The sequence below is a fragment of the Antennarius striatus genome, chromosome 1 (assembly GCF_040054535.1).
Source record: "Antennarius striatus isolate MH-2024 chromosome 1, ASM4005453v1, whole genome shotgun sequence".
Lineage (NCBI taxonomy): Eukaryota > Metazoa > Chordata > Actinopteri > Lophiiformes > Antennariidae > Antennarius > Antennarius striatus.
In genome coordinates this window covers 18,487,624-18,503,830 of record NC_090776.1, presented here as the reverse complement: position 1 = coordinate 18,503,830, position 16,207 = coordinate 18,487,624, and the positions used below count along the sequence as shown (strand labels likewise).

The following is a 16,207-nucleotide window of genomic DNA, read 5'->3' as shown; positions in this document are numbered from 1 at the left end:
CTTTCAAACAGCAACTGTCTCCATGTCTAAAACTACTGGGCAGGTCAGGCTCCAGGATACTGGTCTGCAAAGACAACTGTGGTGCCGAGGAGAGCTGATTTGGATTCTATAATAATACATGAAGGGATGAACTTGGGTAGACTTTCTTTTCATTGCTGAATCGTAATGTGACTCAACTTTGCACAATGACAGTGGCTTACTGTGTGTGTGTGTGTGTGTGTGTGTGTGTGTGTGTGTGTGTGTGTGTGTGTGTGTGTGTGTGTGTGTGTGTGTGTGTGTGTGTGTGTGAGAGAGAGAGTACAATGTGAGGACACTTGATACAGTTTGTCCTCTGAAAGTGTAGTAAATGTCTCATCATCTGGCATCCCCATTTCATCATCTTGTGTCTATTTCAACTCGATACCGAACCAGCAAAGTTTCTTTGAGGACTACTTCGTCACTCCCAGTGGTTGCTAAATCTCTCTCTCTCTCTCTCTCACACACACACGCACACACACACACACACACACACACACACACACACCACAGACACACATTCACTTAGAGTACCAATACTAAATTCAGATGTGGTTTCTCTCTCTTTCTAAAAATATCCCTGCTTAAAACAAGCTCATGCACACAGGCCCTGATACAGAGCTGTGCAGAAAAAAGAAAAATCATAAACAAATACACATCAACAGCCATGCACACATGAACACACACTGCACAAAAGTACTCACACAAAAAGATGGCTCTGGCCTCAGAGGAGGCTCGCTAAGTGGTTTATGATTATGGGGTGTGTCTTTGTCTCATTTAGTGGTTCCACAAGGAGACAGTCTTCTGCTGCGTCAGACGAACACACACACACACACACACACACACACACACACACACACACACACACACACACACACACACACACACACACACACACACACCCAAATGCCAACACACTCAAAAGCATATCCCTCATCTTGTATTTGTTAGAATGCATTCCGAATGCATTTGACAACACATTTTGTATTGATGTGAAGCTCAGAGTATTAATTGTTAATTGTGGACATTAAAATACGCAACATGATGGCAGCATTACACAGTAGTAGTAGTTCCTCACTTATCAGGATAGCCCTATTATACCTTCAGTGTCACTATGTCAAATAAAAATCAGTCCACAAGAGTTGTGTTATATTTCATTTCTCTTTTATTTTGGAAAAATATTGTGCTGTTTTGCAGCAATAAAAATGACAGGCTCTGTACATACGACTTTTCTCTTAAATACAACACAGTCACAGGGGTCTCAAGTGCCTAACACATACATGCATACATACATACTTACACACATACATTATCTGCCAAACGAAAACAGTCCAACTTAAATTATACAGGTTTAATAAAAAGAACCAAAACATAATGGAACACAAATAATTACATATTAAATTAAAAGGAATACATATTTATTTAGATAACAAATAATAATAATAAAAAAAATCCTAACCAACCCCAGGCAGGATGATGGTGTCCTTCAGTTGGCTAATAGTGGAAGACTGGGAGTGAAGGGAGTCGGAGCAGGCAGTGCATACATTTGTCACCACACACAGGGATCACCTCCTCTGCACACACACTCATACACATGCACATACACACACACCTCCATAGTGCAATGAGGCCTTGGCAGTTAAGACTAGACATTCTGGAAACACATCAGCATCTTCAGAGGTTTACATAACTTCTTACGTTTTTAGGTCATTTCAAGAAACAAATAGTAATTGGCGGCTTCAATTTTAATATCAAAAATTTTTAGAAAGAAATTATGTAAATGGTTCACTCTACTTCCTTAATATTGTCTCTAATTGGTTTCATTGTCTCTTCCTTTGTTCTCTTGTGTTGATTGTGGTATTTCCTACGTTGCCTTGCCCAAAACACTGCCCTGCGTATCACAACTTTCAGGGGTCATGGGACCAGTATGGCCCAACAGGATCCATGTTGGATAAATCTGCAGTCACTACTGGAGTCTTCAGTTCACTATCAATGCTGAGAACCAGCTCAGCCAACGTTGTCTCTGTCAGTGCTGCAGAGTTAAAGATGCATCAGCTAATTTTATTCTTTTTTTTTTTTTTTTGTCAGTAAGATTTAAATTTACTTTTAAAATGAATTCTTAGCAGACAACAAGAGAAGCTGCTGTAGAATTGAAGAACAAGGACCCGTACTGTAGCTAACACCTCATCTTTAACTGTGGAGCACTGCACAGAGCACATGAACTGTCCAATAACCTTGACAGCTTTTATTCTACATTGTAAAACCACAACATATAACAGTACTCCAAAGGTACTAAACCGTTCATTCAATCAGTACTCTATGGTACTACAATATTATTGGTCAATATCCAAATCAATACTCCATCAGGAGTGAAGAGTTTATCCTGGTACAAGCAGTAAATCTTCCATTACTGTAACAAACATCAGACAAGCTCTTCATCAGTTCTCCAGCGATCATCCTTTATCTGCATGAGCGCTGCTTCATCAACGTAGAGTTTGTGCTAATGCTAGCACTGTCCTCTGGTGCTTCATCCACAGCACTAAGTCAGCATCAGACCTACATCCACTGAAGGTCAAATATGTCCTGTATTCACCCGTAGTACTGATTTAGTACTTAGTCTTGCCAAGTTCAAACTCTGGCTCAGTGGTGCCTTGGCTTTAAGTTCACTTGTAAATCCCAGCAAACAACAGAGCAGCAAACAGCAAATGAAAAACCTCCTGGAGACTATCTGAGCTCTGCTCCTCAGGCCAGAGGCATGTGGGCCACCATTCGCCAAAGGAAACTGGCCTGATCTGGTATCTGCTATCATACCTGCAAAAGAAATTGAAATCAAATCAAGCTTTAGTGTGTTGTCCACTGGTGGCTTTATAAGTGTTCTCTACGTATTTGCCATGCAGATATTCCCATTTATATATACTTACCTCTGTTGCAATGACACATTCATCTTTCTGATCTGACATGATGTAGACGGACTGGTACTTGGTGTCGCTGTTGCACTGGTATCTGCTGTCACTGGCGCTGCAGCATTCAGCATCACTGGTTGTCTGGTATTTGGCATAACTGTTCGACTGTTCTTTGACATCACTTGTTGACTGGTATTTCATGTCACTTGTTGACTGGTATTTCATGTCACTTGTTGACTGGTATTTCATGTCACTTGTTGCATGACAGTTCAAATCGCAGCATGACTGATATTTTGCTTCGCTGCAGCTCGGCAAATCTTGTAAATCCTTTTCAGATGCATCACTGTGGGATTAAGAAGAAAAACAGATTCACAAACACTGTCCTTCATATGCCACATGGTTTCATGCCATGTAGTGAGGCAGGTAGGAATTTTTATCCATGCAAATTTTTATAGCTGGACTGATAGTGAAATTCCAAAGCATTGTGAAATATATATTTTGACGATAGATAGATAGATAGATAGATAGATAGATAGATAGATAGATAGATAGATAGATAGATAGATAGATAGATAGATAGATAGATAGATAGATAGATAGATAGATAGATAGATAGATAGATAGATAGATAGATAAGAAATTTAGAGTGACATACCTGCTTTGTCTTTTTCTGTACTCTTCTTCTGAGTCAGACTCCTCCAGCATTTCACATTTAACCTGCGTCCCGTCGTGCTCCTCTTCTTTACACAGTGACAGCTCCTCAGACCGCAGCTCGTGAACCAGGTTGTATTCCACACTAGGGTAGCGGGATTTGAAGCCGTTCTTCTCCGATCCATTGAGTCCACTGATCCCGCTCAGACCTCCCAATGATCCAGTGAGGTCTGAATGATAATCCGCATTCTTGTTGGTGTTTTTGATTGATGTTGTCATCATAGTACCCAGTTCCTTGTCGCTGCGGAGACAGTTGTTGGTTGTTGTCAAGTTGTTCATGGTGTCGTGGCTGTCACTGTGAACACTGTCACCATGGTGACTGTGCCGCTCCTGCAGTTTGACCCGAACATAGACCACAAGCACTGAGCATCCAATCAGAATTACAAGAACAAGGAAGACACCAGCACACACAGCTGTCCAGGGGAAGCCACTGCCGTCATCTTCCTCATCTTCAGCACTTCCACTTTCTGGGGACGAATATCTCCGATCCGGTCCATCCACCACCGGCTGACCCTTGGGTACCTCTGGTAATAGGAACTGGCAGTTGTGACCCCCATAACCAGGAACACAGGCACACACATAGCGACCTCCACGCTCGTGGCACGTGGCTCCATTGTGGCAGGGGTTGTGATGGCAGCGGGAAATGGGGGAGCTGCAATTTTCACCTGTGTATCCTGAGAAAGAAAAAAGTTTAAGAGTCTAGAACAACAGTTCTTTACAGCTACCTCCAAGTAAATGTTGTTAAGGTAGTCTCACCTGGAGGGCAGTTGCAAGTGTAGCCGTTCACCCCCTCCAGACATGTCCCACCATTTTGGCAAGGGAAGGACAGACAGCGTCCAGCGATGCTGCTGCTATCCTCACAATTTGGACCTGAATATCCCTCAGGACACTGACAGAGGTAGGAGTTCACCAGATCGACACATTCTGCATCTGTATGGATTAGAAGGATGTAGACAAATACCAAGGATCAGTTTCCTCCTGCTTTAATTCTAAGTTCGAGAATAAATGTTAAAAATCTCAATTCATCATACCATTCATGCAGGGGTCTGAGGAGCAGTGGTCAATTTTCTTCTCACAGTTGAAGCCGGCATATCCCATAGGGCACTGACAGAAGTAGCCACCTTCAGGGTTGTCAACACAATGCCCGCCATTGAAGCAGGGCCCATCTGCACAAGTATTGGCGCTTAACTCACAGTTCTTTCCATAGAACCCAGGAGGGCATGAGCAAGTATAGCCGTTATCGTTGTCCTATAATGGAATTAATTAATACACACAATGGTTACTTAAGTTTGCGGTCATGAACATGCTTGTTTCTCCATAACACGTGACTTGACCGATACTCACAGCGCAGCTGCCACCATTGCGACAGGGGTTTCCAGAGCATTCGCTGACTTGGATCTCACAGCTGGCGCCTGTGTATCCAGGCAGACAGGAGCAAGTATAGCTGCCCTGGCCAGTGTTGGTACAGGTGGCTCCATTTAGACAGGGCTTGTGATGTGTACAGTAATTCAAATCTGGAAACGTTTAAAAAAAAAACATTTAGAAAAAACTATTCTTTCAGTGCTAAACAGAAAGACTGACCCTTACAGAATATTAAATCTTGAGTAAACTCACCCTGGTTACAGAAGAGCCCACCCCACCCTTCCTGGCAATTACATTGCCAGGGCTGTTGGCAGGTGCCATGGAGACAGCCAGGGTAACGTATACAGTCATCACAGTACCGACCACTGAAGCCCACACGACACCTGGGACCAAAGCAATCATTAAATGGTGTTCATAACTACAACAAAAAGGACAACAGTCAACAGAAAGATGTTCACTTATATAGAAAAAAAGTAAATCTCTCTGTTTATGATTAACCTATACAACTCCCTGATGTGAAAAATCAGTTTTCCTTGTTTTAACTTACTTGCACTCTCCAGGTCTATCACAGAATCCATGATCTTCATCACAGCCAGGAAGACAGATTGCTGCAGGGAGGAAACACGTAGTGACAGGTGAATCATGGGAAATCCAGTGTTGGAAACATGTGTTTGCCCTCCATCAGTCTCCATTTCACAGAGGAGCTTTTCCAAACGAAGCCTGTCCGGTTGCCGCCCAGGTCGTCTTATCTGTTTGCCTGTCTGTTTGCCTGCTGACTTGCATTTTTAATTTGTTTACCTGCCCACTTGTCTGTCTGTATATTTTTCCTGTTTAACTTTACCTCTTTGTAATGAGTTCCTAATAAAGAAAGGCCTGTGTAAAACATTTAAGCGTCTAAAGACCATCAAACTTATCTGCTAAGGAATATCATGGTATTTTAAGAGCAGTGATGGATCATCAGTTCAATCCTGACCACCAGTTCAAATGTGAAAATTGTGCAGAGGGATTTTTAAAAAAAATTAAATCTCAGCTTGACCAGCGAACAGAGGGCTGCAAAAAACTGAAAAGCCAGCCAGCAATCCCTCTCTTTTAACATGGTTGTTCTCTAACACAAATGTGTCTCACACAAAGCCTCCTTTCTCTCCTTTTTGGACCGTGGGTCATAAGTCCCTCTTCTCACCCTTGGCCCCTCTTCTCCTATCCACCCTCTCCCCTCCTACTCATCTCTACTCTCATCCTCTTCCATCACCCTATCCTCTTCTCTTCTCATCTTCCTCTACTCTTCCATGTTCTCCTTTTCCCTTCTCCGCTCCTCCCATCCCTCCTCACCCCCCCCCCCCACACACCCCAGGGCCAGCTGGTCTGTGTGGAGCTAACCACCAGACAGCTGCTCCATTGTCTCCTCTCACCGAGCAGCTGCCCCCTCTACAACAATGCATAACCCAGCTCGGCCAATCACCTGCTTGAGCCTCAACAATACAGGACCCCCACTTGGCCAATCGGGGAGGAGGTTTGGGATGAGGAGGCCCCAGTGGTCTAATGGAAGGCACGCGGCGTGTGAATTACTGAGGAGCCACTGCAGCTCATTAGAATGGAGGCCTCTGGTGCGATGGGATAACTAACTGATGCCTGTTGCACACAGGCCCCACATTAGGAGCAGGAAACAGTCGTCTAACGATAAACATAGGGAGGTGATTAACTTTTAAAAGTAATTTAGAAACTCGTCAGAACTCTCGCCTCATGACTGTTAGCTCGTAGCATCATAGATTCAACGGTTCAGTAATATTTTTTTAACTGACTGTGATTCCTCTCCATTATGTGTCTGGTGCAAAGCACACATTATTTCTCATGTGGCATCAGGTAACCCTTATAATGCAGGTTAACATCTGCACCTGCCATAAGAACTGTGCTGCACCTCCATCATATGTATCGTACAATCAGCAAGTGGATATAAATAGTTGTACAGTACTGCTTAAATGAACCTCGTTGAACTTCTTATTTCCTATTTATGTCCTCTTGTTGCTGAATGCAGCATGAATATCATGTCTTGAATGAATGAACCGGGCCCCTTACGTTCAGTGCAGTACTGTCCCTTCCAGCCAGAGTTGCATATAATCTCCCCACGCTCGCCACAGGTGAAGTGCCCAAAAGCATCGTCTCTTGGTCTACAGAAGACAGAGCAGCCTTCACCATAGTAGTGCTCATCACACAGGAACCGGTAGGAGTAACGCAGCTCAGTCCTGCTGGATATCTGCATGTCCTTGGACCACTCGTCTCCCACCGTCAGATGACGCTGAGTGGTGATTCTGCTGATTAGGCGCTCTGGGTTGTCTGCAAAGTCAATAATTATGATGATTATTACTGTTGTTGATGCTATGGCAACATGCCAACACTGTGTTGCTCTCTGGAAGCTCCAGTGATGAGAGCAGGTGATTAGAGGGATCTCACAGAAATTAGCAAAACATAACCAAAATGATTGAACTTGTTGAGTAGAGTAAAGATCTTTGATTTCCTATTGAAATTCTTTCTTGTGTCTCTTCTATAGAATGGTGGTTACTTTGTCTGGCCATTTCCAACCATATGTCTTGTTTTTGACAAATTTTTTAAAAAAAACATGTACGGTTCCAAGATGGGATGCTGCTGCCTAAATGAAAACTAATTTCGTCTTTCAAAAAGAGGGCATCGGCTGCACCTGGTGTCAGTCAACTTTTTCTTTATCTCCAACACCAAAAGAGAAATGCACACACACACACACACACACACACACACACACACACACACGCACACGCACTCACTTGTGATAAGGTCAGTGTAGTCAGTTAGCTCACTGATAAGAACAGATAACAACAACTTCCAAAGTACAGGGGCAACAAGTATCCACAAAAACTGTGGGTGGCCCCTGCTTTATGAGATGATAAATAAACCTCCATCTGTGGGCAATTCTGTTTTAAAGTGTAAGAAAAATATTTATCAAAAATAGCATGTCTTCTGTTTAGGAAAGAGCTGAAGGGAATACATTGCACTCAATACGACTGAACTGACTGCCCTTGAAAAGAAGAGTCTCAACAGTCATCAGACTTTGTCTTGTCCTGCTCAGGTGTAATTACTGGGAGAAACTAAACTATTAGCCTTCTGGCCGGTCCTGGGGTTACAGTGGTGAACTGTGACTGCCACCCACCTGTTGTCAGGTCGTCCAGGGAGTCAGTGTGCAGTGCTTCAATGATCAGTGAAAACGTCCCCTGAGGAGAGAGAGAGAAGGAGAGAGAGAGAGAGAGAGAGAGAGAGAGAGAGAGAGAGAGAGAGAGAGAGAGAGAGAGAGAGAGAGAGAGAGAGAGAGAAGGGGAGAGAGAGAGAGAGAGAGAGAGAGAGAGAGAGAGAGAGAGAGGGAGAGAGGGAGAGAGAGAGAGAGTCAAACAGCTGTCCCCCTATGCAGAGCAGAAAAATGCCACAGCACTCCCAATAAACTTCAGAGCTTAATTCCCGTGTTGATTAGGGCCTAATGAGGACTACTACCTGACCCATTTCACACCCCCGCTACTACCCCACTCTGACACCGCCTTAACAGACGACCAAAAGAAAAAAAAAAAAAAAAAGAAAGAAAAGAAAAAGAGAAAACGAGGCGGAATTTCACGCTGGGCTGCCAATGATGTGCCAACTCAGAGGATGTTATATTTCCCACCATGCCTGGTCGAGGGAGAGGAAACGTTTGAAAACACCCCCCCCCAAAAAAAAAAAAAAAACTCCGCACAGACGAACGTGGGCACACATGACTGTGTGTGTGTGTGTGTGTGTGTGTGTGTGTGTGTGTGTGTGTGTGTGTGTGTGAGAGAGAGAGAGAGAGAGACGCCCTCCTCTCCCCGTTCCATCCACCAAAGCGCACAGAAACGCGACAATAGCCCCTCTCAGACGCCCCTGACAAAGACCCTCCCTGGTGTTGAGTTTGGGAGCATCTGTTGCGTTTTGCGCTCTTCAAAGCGGTGTGTCCCGGTGGAGCTAGACCATAATAGCCCCACAGTCTGCCCATGGTTCTCATTCATTTCTGTATAAACATTTGACACCAATCTCATACAGTTGACCACGTGACGCACATTTCACCCAAACAATGACACTGGACTCAGGTAACACCGATCACCTGGAAGGCTTTCCGTGAATTGGATCGCCTACAGCTAATCGATGCCGATCGAGACTCACCGGCCAGGTGAAGCCGAACGGGAACCGGATTGGGTTGGTGAAGCTGTCCGCGTTGGTCTCCGGCACCTGGAAGGAGTTGGAGCCCAGGACGGGGGTCACGGCACCGCCGTAGGTGCAGGGGGGCTCTGGGGAGACGTTGGCCTGATAGTGCTTCAGACAAACCCGAAAGAACGTCTTGCACTCGCATTGCTGGTGTGGGTGAGCGGAGCCCCCCGGGCAGCAGTTCGCGTTCCCCGGCACCCCCTTCTTGTTGAGGAACTCCTGCAGCTTCAGCTCGAACAGCCCGGAGCACAGAACCTGTCACACAAACGTATCGATACTGAATGATTGAGTCGGGCCACTTCAGGATATGTTAGGAAAAGTGAGTTTATTTCAAGAGAGAGGGGGGGGGGGACAAAAAAAACCCGCAGACAGCCAAAGGCGCGTCTGGACTGAACGCACGGCCGCTCCGTTGCGCGTCTATGTTCTCACGCCGTCCGCCGCTGCTGAACGTACCTGACAGGTGAGGAGATTGAGGGCGACAGCCAGGAGCAGACACAGGCGTCCCATCGCGTTGGCAGCCCTTCAGCCAGCAAGTGAGAAGCTCCACAGGTCCGCGCAGCCCGGGTCAAACAGGCATGGAGAATTCTGTCTGAAACAGCTCCGTTATGTCACAGGCGAGGTGAACTTTTGACGCGCAGTAGAGGCTGGAGTCAAAGCTGCGCTCCTCTAGTCCCCCATAGGAGACACGGGTTTGACAGGAAGAAGAAGAAACTGGTTTACAATGTAAAGTAATCCTCAACAGAAGGTTCCCACTGGAGGAGGGTGGATGAAATCCCCGATGGAAAAATTAGAGTAAATTCCGACAATAGTTGAAAGGTAGGAGACAGAGGCAGCCTTCAGGGCCCTTGTTTATGTACCCACTGGATCTATAATGAAATGCTGAACCTAGTTTTCTGTGCCTTTCTCTGTCTTGTTCGGTTAACAGTGCGAATATCTGATGAGTCCCATACCCTGCTCAGGGTTTTATACCAGGCAGCAGGCGAAGGGTAATAACATGCAAATGAGCCCCTCTGCTCCTCTTCTTCCCCTCCCTCCACCACCACCACAAGTCCGCCCCGGTGCCATCACAATGAAAGAAGTGGGGGCGCACACAACTTTAGTAACCCCCTCCTCTCTTTCTCTCAAAGGGACAGACCAAATGGCTAGTGAGCTGTTAAATGTGCAACAACTCCTTGTTGCCTCCCTCCTCCGAAACACAGCATAGGGGCCCATTTACATTCCGACATATTTTAACCACTGTAAGAAATCCTCCACAACGCAACATCAAGTGATTTATATTTACCCAGCAGCCAGTGCGACGGTGGCTTCTCATATTTGGGATTATGCCAAAGCCTTGACTGGCCGGCCGGACCGGCAGCCATCCGTCCCAACTGCGTTACAACGACCATCTGCTCCTCTACATTCCTATGGTGTTACGCCTGCAGGGGTATTCACGTTACCCCCCCCCCCCCCCCCAAAAAAAAAACACAACAAAAACAAAACAAAAAAAAAAGATCAATGGAATACTAGATTATTATAGCAACTATATTTATTGGCTGTTTATCCTACACTTTGGTTTTGATTGACTATGATCGATATAAAGCCCTGCTATTAGTATATTAATTTATGAAAAGCATATACTAATATAGTTTACGGAATATTAAATGCCCAAAATACATTCATATTTATACATTTAGACTACAGATACGGGCAAATACCACAATTTCCATTGACTGGCTGTATTTATGTTTTCCAAAATATGCTTTGAAATTGATATTGATAACGACCAACTTTATCTGAAATTTGAAAGCCAAACCAAGCGTGCCAGGATGACGCAGATTACGCGCCAACTCGCTTTGTGGTTGGTCACTGCAGCCTCTGAGTAGCCCTCATTTGCCCCTCGGTGCAGCCAGTAAAAGATAGTTGGTGGTGTGTCACTCGCGTGGCTGTCATTAAGGAACTTTGTGAGTAGAAGGGGGGTGGGGGTGGAAAAAGATGGGGGGGGGCAGAGAGGGAGTAAAGTTTTTTGTGCTTTCAGCTGTATGGTAATTGGGCCAGCAGCACCTGCTCTCCCACAATAATACAGCACCAGAGGGAGAGAGAGGGAGAGAGATTGTTATTATCAATGATAACCAGCCTGATAAACAGTATGCACTACATTCTACATTAATGACAGAAGTCAATAAGTGAAGATGTTGAGTGACTCCAGTAGAGACCACTGGTAGTTGTTGTGTGATTCTGCTGCAGCCATTAATCCCTCAGGAGGTTCAGATTGGGGGGGGGGGGATCACAAGGAAATGAATGACAGGGATGAGAGTTGGTGATTGGGTTCACTCAACCTTCACCTCATATTTCAATGACAATCTGGACAAGCCTTTGTCTTCGTTGGTGTATTTTGTAACGCGTTGGAGCAATTAATGAAGCTGCTGCTGCAGAACAACCACTTCTAATATTTACACATAAGAGGACACTCAGTCATTGGTGGGAGGAGGACGGGGTAACAATTAACAATTAACAAGTAACAATTCTAATTAAATTTTTTTTTTTGGGGGGGGGGGTCTGCTGTCGTCCCAAAACAAGGCTATTTTCGGGACACAACTAACTTTGTTTCATGACAAACTTTCCAAGTGATGACGCCCCAGAGTGTAGGGCCAGTGGTGTGTGTGTGTGTGTGTTTAGCTGCAGGACGCTGCTCATTTCATTTAACCAGTTGATTTCAGCCCCCCTTCTCAAAAGGCATACAATGTCCTGATGTGTCGTGGCGTAACATCCCTCTCCTGAAGCCCTTTATATCCACTCATCCCGACTTTCATCGGTCCTAGGAGCTCTTTCTGTCGCTCTATGTATTAGGGCCACTATACCATCAGTCACTCATCCCCACGATGCGGCACACATTTACCGATTAAAGCCGGCAAAGCGTGACTGAAGGCCGCGGTGGGATGGTCAGACCCCCTCCCTCCTCAATGTCATCAGGACAATTTCAGAGAAAACACTGTTAATGCTGGAGCTTCTCTGGCTGTGGCCCCCGGACAGAGGGGAGAGTCACGGCCCCTCCCATCTCATCCTCATTGGTGCGCGTGCGCGCGTGGCAGGGAGCGCGTGCGGGTGCGTGTGTGAGGTCAAGACAGTGTTTAACTCCAGGTCGATTGTTTAACTCAAGGGCTCTCCAGTTGTCTACGCGTGTGCGTGTAAATGCGTGTGCGCGCGCTTGAGCTCCGTGACACGCAGGGGGAGGGGGAGGGGGTGGGGGACAACAACAAAGGAAGAGGTCTCGCGCCCCGCCGCCCATTCATCTCTTTCTCTCGTGAAGTAATTCCCATTGATTCTTATTGAACGGCAAGTCGCGAGCTCCTCGGGGGCGGAGCCGTGTGATTTGTGAAGGGTCGCGAGGACGAGACACGCCCCTCGTGGAGCCTCGGCCATCTGCTCCCCAAACGCCCCAACACCGACCCACGGCCCAACGGCTGCTCCGGTCCGGTCGCTCTACAACCCGCTCCACCCACAGCCCTGCTCCTGGAGGAGGCAGTCACCCTCTGTTCTGCACCTCCACGTGTTTCTCCTTCATTTCTTGCTCCACTCTGACCTACAGGGGAGGGTGAAGCTGCTGGATGTGTGATTGGTCCTGGGCCACCTCACAGTGGAGGCATGCAACAGTATGAGGTGGCCATATGGTCCGTGTGTGTGTGTGTGTGTGTGTGTGTGTGTGTGTGTGTGTGTGTGTGTGTGTGTGTGTGTGTGTGTGTGTGTGTGTGTGTGTGTGTGTGTGTGTGTGTGTGAGAGAGAGAGAGAGAGCCAAGAATTGGATGGATGGCCATCGTGGGAACCTCCACAATATTGCCATCACACCAAGTACACATAGCATGGAGTGGCTTCAGTCTGGTCAGTTATAGAAGGTAGAGTTCACAGGGACTCTTGATTATTTAATTTGGTCAATTACAATTGTAACGCCTTTTATACTGAATTCCACATGAATGGCAGGAGTACTAGTTTGAGTTAAAAGGGGTGCTAACTGAGACATTTAATTCAGTCCAGAGGTGAAAGGACTTAGAAACAGCTGACTAGAGAACAATGTTCAATCAGACCATTTCATGTGCTAAGACGTTATCTCGGTTGCCTGGCTCCTTTCATTCTGTCCAGGAGCTTATATTATATTTTCACCTGTTTGTTTGTGGTCAGAATAGACCCCATTACATTTTTGAGTGTTTTGCAAATAAACAGGCAAATCTAACTATCTACATATCTATATCTTAAATTTTTCAGAGAATACTTCTTGAATCTTGAAGAAAGTTTGGCATATTTAGTTGGTTTGGATCCATCATTGTGTGCACACAATCATGGCTGCTACAAATATATACACACACATGTACATGTGTGTAATGAATACTAACATGAGTGGAACAATAATTTACCCTACAAGGGACTAATGAAGGAATATTAATCAATCTTAATCTTAATGTTAGAAACTTGACAGTCTTGTGCCCTCTCCCCATATGAGACACAGAGACCTGAGGCTCACTACAGTACCGACTGTCCCAGCCAGTACAGACAGACAGACACTTTATTAATCCCAGAGGAAATTGCACAGCAGACATAAATGTACATAAATGAGTACTAGATAAATAAACACACAACAGAATAACATTGACACAACAAGACATATACTACACAACAAAATGGTCCCAAAGAAAGATTAAACTGAATGAGTGAAAGTACAAAAAGTAGAAAAGTCCAGACAGCAGGGGTCCCACATGATGGGAAAGGCACCTCTTATACTGTACAACAGGTCATCGTCCCAAATTGATTCATAAGCATTTGCGTCATTTCACCACCTGTTGGCCTCATTGCATGACACTAACAAATTGTACACCTGTTACAGTAGATGATATTGTGACCATTTGTCTGGGTTATTCTTATCCATTTAGAAAAGATAGGATCTCCATTATGAGGTGATGAATGCTGAATTAAGATTGTGTCATTTTTTTCACATGTTTCACACATCTGATCGCTCCATTTCCTCCTTTGTGTTTGTGCTTATATGACATAGAGGTGACAAAGAAACAAGACACTGGATTCAGATTAAAGCTTGATGTGCAAAAATACATTTGAAAAAAAATTAAATGCTTAAAAATAATTGCATGAAATACAAAATTGGTGTATGGTTATATCATTACCGGAAAAAGTTTTTGGAGTTGTGAACTACACTCGATTGTGACATAAGAGTTCTTAATGGTGACTGAAGCTGCTTTAGAAACTAAATCTCATTATGTTTGTGATAAAGACAATGACCCAGCTTTCCACTTCCTGTATGACATTGCTATCAAGATTTGCTTCAACATGAAATTTAATGTTAAATAATAATTGGATTTAAAATAAACAACCGCCCCCAACTCTGCTTTATGTATAAATCACAAACACCGCGCTCCCAGAGATCCCTGCCTTGTGCTCCCCAGGGGATCCCTGGCCTTTGGTTTGAGAACCAGTGGCCTCCAGCAGTAGGATTAGCCAGGCCAGCTGCCCAGAGACCCTGGACTCTGGACGCTGACACCAGGCCTGACCCCAGGGTGCCTCCTATCAGGCAAACTGAAGGGATTTGGACAGCACTTGGTGTGTATATGTGTGTGTGTATGTTGTTCATTCATTTGGACAACTGTTGAGCCAGTATGTGCCACAGTGCTCTTTGTATGTGTGTGTGTGTGCGTGTATGGTCAATTCTTTCCGGGGGTTAACTGCTGATCCAGTACAAATGGGAGGTGTATGGGGGGGTGGGGATGGGGGTGGGGGGCTGAGGGCAGTCGTGTGCTCCTGGAACATCTGCCCCTGTTTCTCCTGAGTCAAACATTGGTCAGGAGTGGGTAGTGGATTCAACAGGAGGAGAAACTTAAAGTAGAGGAGATAGAACACAAGGTAGAGTGCAGGAAGTTAAAAAGAGCTCAAATAGGCAACGGACCCGAATACAGACTTGGAAATCAGGATTAGATAAAACTGTTTTTTTACATATATTTTGTATTCATAGAAGTGATGCATGCTGGAACATAAATGCATTGTGTGTGTATGTGTGCAGAATCAGAATCATTACCTATATATACATATATGTAATTGATTCTTATTTCCTATTTTTGCCTTATTATGTTTTCAGCAACATTTTTGGAGGTTTTGCTGGTATTGAGGTTTACGCTGTATTGTGAGTAGTTTTCACAGCAAATAAAAAAATCACTTCCACCTGATTATCAAATAACAACTAAAAAAGCTACAAAACATATAAAGCGAATGTGAATGTGTAACTTTAAGACAAATGTTCCAAGTGAAAAAAAAAAAAAGCAGCTGATGATTTAACGTAAGTGCAGCCACGACATTATAGTGATTGTATCATAGACCACCAAATGAAATAGGTCATTACGGCTGTGGGTGTTTTCGAAACCAAAATGCTGTGTCTCCAGTCCAATCAAATAGCTACGCAGGGGTGAATTGTCCTTCACGTCTACAAAGCATCTGGCTGAGGAACGACAGATGCTGACAGCTGGACTGACATCCAGCATATGTCGCTTTCTTTATTCCTACTCCTCTCACACAATAGAGTGGAAGGGACGGGGGTGCTTTGTGTTGGAAAAAGTAGACCTAATAGCTTGTGACTAAAGAAAAGAGCCCTCATTCTCCAGGAGAGCCTGGAGAGCAATTAGCCAGTCTCTGACTGCAGGGAAGTTATGGTGGCAGTGGTCCTTTGTCATCTGTGATTAGTCAGAAAGAAAAATAGATAGATAGATAGATAGATAGATAGATAGATAGATAGATATCTTATATAAAACAGGATATTAAGAAATAAGTAAATTAAAAGTCAGCATAAAAGGAAAAATACAGCACATAGAGAACTTCTAAGTGTCAATCGGGTGAGTATAATGTATTCTGTATGTCAATCAATCGGTATCAATACAGCTCTCCATATGCTCCCTTTGATTCATATGCTTGGGATATCGTACATCGAGCACGTGTGCTTTGTTTTGCAACGT

General features: G+C 44.7%; 1 protein-coding gene across 1 annotated transcript; it reads right to left on the bottom strand.

The window, feature by feature from the left end:
- Positions 1-1,206: 1,206 nt before the first annotated feature.
- On the bottom strand, positions 1,207-10,686 carry dld (deltaD). The gene is made up of 12 exons (XM_068312679.1): positions 9,678-10,686; positions 9,183-9,479; positions 8,170-8,230; positions 7,065-7,322; positions 5,539-5,599; positions 5,244-5,374; positions 4,974-5,143; positions 4,661-4,877; positions 4,386-4,559; positions 3,574-4,303; positions 2,937-3,261; positions 1,207-2,826 (listed from the first exon to the last, which is right to left on the bottom strand). The coding sequence occupies exons 1-12, from the start codon at positions 9,729-9,731 to the stop codon at positions 2,821-2,823; spliced, it is 2,484 nt and encodes an 827-aa protein (XP_068168780.1). The 5' UTR covers positions 9,732-10,686; the 3' UTR covers positions 1,207-2,820.
- Positions 10,687-16,207: the final 5,521 nt, after the last annotated feature.

Coding starts and splice junctions, on each gene's coding strand:
- dld (XM_068312679.1), bottom strand. CDS start 9,731: ATGGGACGCCTGTGTCTGCTCCTGGCTGTCGCCCTCAATCTCCTCACC. Junction 4,304..4,385: donor CACTTGCAACTGCCCTCCAG/GTGAGACTACCT, acceptor TTTCTTTCTCAG/GATACACAGGTGAAAATTGC. Junction 3,262..3,573: donor TACAGAAAAAGACAAAGCAG/GTATGTCACTCT, acceptor TTAATCCCACAG/TGATGCATCTGAAAAGGATT.